The 6,581-nt window shown below is 47.7% G+C and overlaps 1 protein-coding gene across 1 annotated transcript; it reads left to right on the plus strand.

Annotated features, from left to right (window-relative positions):
- The first annotated feature begins 560 nt into the window (after positions 1-560).
- Positions 561-1,046, plus strand: LOC133064011 (small ribosomal subunit protein eS25-like). Its single transcript, XM_061153957.1, has one exon. It carries the CDS (start codon positions 606-608, stop codon positions 981-983), a length of 378 nt encoding a protein of 125 aa, XP_061009940.1. The 5' UTR covers positions 561-605; the 3' UTR covers positions 984-1,046.
- The last annotated feature ends 5,535 nt before the right edge of the window (positions 1,047-6,581 follow it).

Genomic DNA, 6,581 nt, shown 5'->3' on the forward strand with positions numbered 1-6,581 from the left:
ACATTAATGTTGTTTGTTTAGTCTTATAAAGATTGGAATGTTGTTAAGCCTGGGGCTTGGTTGGCCAGAGCCCCTCCAGGGGCTCAGGAATCTCAAGATTTATCCCCCATCTTATCTATGGGGCTGCAAGTCTTGCACTCACAGCAGGAAGTCACTCACAGTCAGGGCAGTGTCCAGGCAGATTAGAAGGAAGGTCAGAGGCCTACTTTGTTTTGTCTCTGAAGCCTAAACAAGACTATTTAATTTCCCTAACAGTGACTCTATGGACTGTAACCCATCAGGCTCCTCTGTCCATGGGATTCTCCAGGCAAGAATACTGGAGTGGGTTGCCATGCCCTCCTCCAGGGGATTTTCCAGACCCAGGAATCAAATCCACATCTCCTGTGGTTCCTGAATTGCAGGCAGCTTCTTTACTGCGAGCCACTGGGGAAACCCCATATGTGTGTGTGTATGTGTCTGTGTGTAATACTGCCAAGTTATTTTCCAAAGTGGTTGTACTATTTTACATTTCCACCAGCAAAAGATAAGAATCCAGTTGCTACTTTTTTTTTTGTCCGACATCTTAGCGAGGCGGCAGCGGTCACAGTTGCTCTCCGGCCTTCGCTATGCCGCCCAAGGACAAGAAGAAGAAGAAAGATGCCGGAAAGTCGGCCAAGAAAGACAAAGATCCAGTGAACAAATCTGGGGGCAAGGCCAAAAAGAAGAAGTGGTCCAAAGGCAAAGTTCGGGACAAGCTCAATAACCTAGTCTTGTTTGACAAAGCAACATATGACAAACTCTGTAAAGAAGTTCCCAACTATAAGCTTATAACTCCAGCTGTCGTCTCTGAGAGACTGAAGATTCGTGGTTCCCTGGCCAGAGCAGCCCTTCAGGAACTCCTTAGTAAAGGACTTATTAAACTGGTTTCAAAGCACAGAGCTCAAGTGATTTACACCAGAAACACCAAGGGTGGAGATGCCCCAGCTGCTGGTGAAGATGCATGAACAGGTCCCACCAGCTGTACATTTTAAAAAATAAAACTTTATTAAATAAAAAAAAAAAAAGAATCCAGTTGCTAGACATCCTCATTAACCCTTCGTATTGTGCATCGTTTTTTTTAATTGGGAGTATAGTGATTGACAATATTTCAGGTGTTCAGCAAAGTACTTCAGTTATACCTACATGTATAGATTCTTTTTCAGACTTTTTTTCATTATAGATCACTACAAGATACTGAATATAGTTCCTTTTGCTATACAGTAGGTCCTTGCTGTTTTGTGTATCCTTTAAATTTTGGACATTCTACATACTGAGTGTTAGGTAGTTAGAATAGGGAAAAGGAGTCCAGAATGGTGATGGCTAAAAGACCTGGAAGGGAAAAGCCTGCGAAAATAGAACAAAGGAAGGTCTGAGGACCGGAGTGAGAACCTCAGATAAAACAAACAGCACTCCTGGCTGGCCCAATTTACATAGGACAGGCCCAGGGAGAGAAGAACATATAAAAAGAGGAGCCAAATCTCTCTCTCTCTCTCTCCCTCTATCTCCTGCCCTCTCCCGCCACACACTATGCCGCTCTTCTCTTCGTGTCTTTGGATCGACGTGCCCTCACGCCTTGAAGATGGATTTTCCTGCTATCTTCTAAATAAAATAGAGCTGTAACCCTGAGCTGTAACACTGCTTTGTCTAAGAGCTGTAACACGGTCCATTCGAGACCCGAGAGCTATAACACGGTCTGTCCAAGACCCGAGAGCTGTGACCCGCCGAGGGGGCTTTAATGTCCGTCACTCCAAATCTTTGTTGTGACGAGACAAAAACTGAGGCGCATACACTCGCCTGACATCTATGGTGCTGTGACTCAGGTTTAACCTGGTGAAAACAATCTCCGCGCGGAAGAGGCCAAACAGCAGGAGCCCAACTCAGCGAAGTAAGGCCCATCCATCGTGTTGGAAACCTGAACAGCGGAAAACGAACTCAGCAGAAAGCTCACACGGCTCAGCCTCAGATTCCAGCAGACCTCTGGTTAAGGTAGGAGATCCTCGCTCCTTTGGCTGGAGGGACATATGCCTAACAAAATCTTAACTCCTTTACAATCTCTGGTTTCTTGTTTCCTTGAATCCCCCGCGAACAGGCAGGCGGCAGTGGGCGCAATTGAGGGACTCTGGAGAGGCTACCCTTCGGTATGTCCCAAAGGCTCTATCTGCTGGGCCCCAGTAGCTGTTACCCAAGCCGGTGGGGGTTCTTCTGTCCCTACTCTTTGTGCCGAGAATCAGACCAATGAAAACTGTGAGCACCAGTCAGATATTTAGCAAATTTTCCAGCAGGCTATGAAGGGGATTCCTTGGCACATTTTTCCCACTGCTTTTTCTTCCTGTCCTTCAGCTCTCTCTCCCAGGGCTCGAGCCCGACCAAAACCCAGGATGCCCGGCTTCAGGACCTAATGAAGCTTAGGCTCTGATGTCTCATTGCAAAAATTCAGTGAGAGACAAAAGTGACAGGTAAGAGTTAAGATTCAGAGAGAAGCGCCCATTTTACAGGCCATGGAATGTGGCCTGGCTAGGTTTTGTGAGTGGGGTGAATTCATATGCTAATGGTGGGAGGATCATCCCTGTCATTGGGGAACCACCCACTCCTCTGTCTTTTGACAGTGTCTTGGAGCTGTTCTGCCACCTCTGAATGTGTCTTTTGGCTTATAGACTGGGGATTAAAGTTTACTTGAATTTGACTTGTCATGTTGGACCCAATTGATTTTTAATCGGTTTATGTTATACCCTTGTGCTATGTCATTCTTTCAAAGGTTGTGCTCTGCCCCCCTTCCCTCCTGTTTCATGCTCCTTTCCTCAGCCCTATCCAGGCCCACAATGTTGCCTCCACAATCTTCTGGAGGGACAACCAGAAAATAGCTGGCCTTGGGGAAAAAGTACTGTATAATATCCAACCCCTTAATCCTACCTAGCACTGGTCACGCTGGAGACCTTGGGGACGCCCAAACTCCAGTCCGGGGGTCCCAGGAGGTCATCACGCCTTGACCTGCCTAGGGATCCGGTCCTCGAAAGGTTGTCACGCCTCAACCTGCTCGGGGATCCGCCTGGCCCAGGGATCCCAGAAGGTCATCACGCCTTGACCTGCCCAGGGACCCAATTCTCAGGAGGCCGTCACGCCTCAACCTGCCCGGGTATTCAATCTCTAGGAGGTCACGTCTCAGCCTGCCTGGGGATCTGCACCCTGACCCGGGGACGCCTAGCTCTCAGGTTGCAACAGTACTGGGTAGGATAAACTTCAGAAAGCCTATTAGTTTTTTATTCCTTTTCCTTTTCCTCCCTGTCATGACTGTCTTTCAGATGGGAAATAACCAATCCACTTCCCGGCAGACACCCTTGAGATGCATCCTTGATAACTGGAAGCTGTTTGATCCTCTAACTCTGAGGAGGAGTCGCTTAAAATTCTTTTGTGCCATTGCATGGCCACAGTATCCACTGGGGGACGAGGAACACTGGCCTGAGGATGGGACTTTAAATTACAATACCATCCTGCAATTAGAATTACTCTGCAAAAGACAAGGGAAATGGACAGAGATCCCCTATGTCCAAATTTTCTTCTGACTAAGAGATATGAAGGAACTCTGTCTTAAGTATGGGATTGTTGCACACCGTAAAAGTGAGCCCACTAGGCAAATGGTGTTAGGCACAGGCAACCAAGAGAAGGAAGCTCCCTGTGCAGGCTCACCTCCCACAGCTCCAGAGTTGCCTGGTGCTCCTTCCTTGTATCCAAACGTGCCCCCATATCCAGGAGCACCCCCTCCACAAAAGCCAGCTCAAGTATGTCACAAAAGCCAGCTCAAGTTGAAACTGGAGGAGAATTCGGACCAACCCGGGTCCATAAGCCCTTCTGCCTCAAACTAACACAGGTCAAACAAGACCTGGGAAGCTATACAGATGACCCAGGCAAATATATAGATACATTCCACATATTACCTTGGCCTTTGACTTGATGTGGAAAGACATCATGGTCATATTTAGTCAAACTTTATCTGACCCCAAACATACTAGGGTCTTAAAGGAAGCCTGGAGGTATGCAACAGGGCTTCACATGTCCAGTGATAAATACCCAGTAGGGGAACTAGCAGTCCCCTCCTCTGACCCTGAGCACATCTAGGAAAGGGATCATTTTCTAATCTGTGTGACGGCAGGACTGAAAGCAGCTAAACAAAAAGTAATTAGCTATGCCCGGGTCTCAGCAATAACTCAGGAGCCCAATGAGAACCCCATTACCTTTCTGGAAAGGCTAAAAAAGGCCCTCCAAAAGTTTACCAATCTGGACTTAAACTCTTACAAGGGACAGGTGATTTTAAAAGACAAATTCCTGTCCCAATGTGCATCAGATATCAGAATTAAGTTACAACAGCTACAGCAGCAGGACCCTGCTTCCTTTTTAGATGAGATGGTCCAGACAGCCCCCAATACCTTTTATAACAGAGAACAGGAGAAGGAAAGAGACAAGGCATGCCCAGATGCTGGCCGCCCTCCAGGGAAGCCCTGACACACCCCGATTCCTTGAAGGACAAGGCACGAGCAAATGCCTAATCTGTAGACAGGCGAGGCATTGGGCCAAAGAGTGTCCAAACCATGACAAGTCTCCTAGAACAGCTTGCCACAAATGCCATCAACTGGGACATTGGGCGGCACTCTGCCCTCGGGGCCCAAGAGCCTCAAGGTCAAGCACCAAGCCTTCCCTCACGATGGTTCAAGAGGACTGAAGCAGCCTGCTTCAGCCAGTCCACCTGTCACAGATAACCATCACGGGGCTGGAGCCAATGGTGCAACTGGATGTGGCAGGTAAGTCCGAGAATTTCTTGGTTGACAGGGGTGCTACTTACTCTGTCTTGATCTCCTACTCCGGAGCCTTCTCCTCCCAAACTTGTACCATTTTGGGTGCTACAGGAAAAACAACTACTAAAAGATTCACCCAAGCACTTCTTTGTTGCTGGGATGGACAGATATTTTCCCACCAGTTTCTGGTGGTCCCTGAGTGTCCTACTCCCTTATTGGGAAGAGATATACTCACTAAACTGAGGACCACCCTTATGATGGGAAGCTTTTCAGCCCCTAGGGCCCTACAGCCTCTGGTTACTACTGAAGAACCCACCATCTCCAATAGAGAGAGACCAAAAACTATGGGAAGACAAAATTAACCCCCAGGTGTGGGACCAGGGGATTCCTGGACAAGCCCACCAAGCTGAGCCGGTCATCATTGTCCTCTGAGATCCCACTTGGTTTCCTAACTGAAAACAATATCCACTCAAAAGAGAGGCTCAGGAGGGACTACAGCCTTTAATAAATAAATTCCTTGCTGGTGGGCTACTGGTCCCCACCAATTCGCCATGTAACACCCCAATCCTCTCAGTAAAGAAAAAAGATGGAACCTGGCAAATGGTTCAAGATCTCCAGATCATAAATGAAGCTGTAGTCTTCCTCCATCCCACAGTACCCAATCCCTATGTAATCTTGGGAGAAATCCCACCCAGTGCCAAGTGGTTTACAGTCTTGGATCTCAAAGATGCATTATTTTGCATACCACTGGCTAAAGAATCCCAATATCTTTTTGCCTTTGAGTGGGAGACCCCAGGAGAAAAATACCAACAGATGACTTGGACAGTATTACCTCAGGGGTTCAGAGATAGCCCCCACTTGTTTGGACAGGCCCTTAGCCGGGATCTCCTAGATCTGGACCTGGGACCTAATGGGAAAATATTACAATATGGAAATGACCTATTAATCTGCTCTCCAGATGAGAAAAGTGCCCAACAACATGCAATTCAGGTTCTAAACTTTTTGGCAGAAAGGGGATATAAAGTCTCCCGTGCTAAGGCACAGATGGTCGAGACAAAGGTCACTTACCTGGGAGTTCAGATTACACATGGGTCTAGGAGGCTGTCCTCTGATCGGGTACAAGGAATCCTCCAGTTGCCCTCCCCCACGACTCGAAAACAATTGCGAACTTTCCTGGGGCTAACTGGGTACTGTCGAATCTGAATACCCAACTATGGTCTACTCGCCCAGCCCTTATATGAAAGCTTAAAGGGACGAGATGATTCAATCCCACTGATGTGGGGACTCCTCAAAAGAAGGCAGAGGCTACACTAAAACAGGCCTTAACTCAGGCACCTGCCTTGAGGTTGCCAGACCCAGAAAAAGCATTCCAACTTTATGTCCATGAAAGAGGGAATAGCCTTTGGAGTGTTAACTCAAAGGTTGGGATCTGAGCCCCAGCCAGTAGCTTACTTATCCAAGGGACTCGATCCAACCACCCAAGGCTGGCCCCCCGTCTTCGAAATCTTGCAGCTATTGCAGTCATGACAGAAGATGCTTTAAAACTCTTCTTTGGGGGCAGACTAACTATTTTTACCAGGCACCAAGTAAAACAACTCCTAAATGGGAGAGTTATGGATGTCTGATCAAAGAATCCTCAGATATCAATGCTGATGGAAAATCCAGGCCTCACTATATCCCCTTGTGAAGTTCTTAACCCAGCCACCCTCCTGCCTACCCCCGAGGGCTCTCTCCCCTTTCACTCTTGTCTAGAAACCTTGGACCACTGGACAAAAC

The sequence above is a fragment of the Dama dama genome, chromosome 10, assembly GCF_033118175.1.
Source record: "Dama dama isolate Ldn47 chromosome 10, ASM3311817v1, whole genome shotgun sequence".
NCBI lineage: Eukaryota > Metazoa > Chordata > Mammalia > Artiodactyla > Cervidae > Dama > Dama dama.

Bases quoted from the DNA above. Each gene is read 5' to 3' on its own strand.
- LOC133064011 (XM_061153957.1), top strand. From the start codon at position 606: ATGCCGCCCAAGGACAAGAAGAAGAAGAAAGATGCCGGAAAGTCGGCC.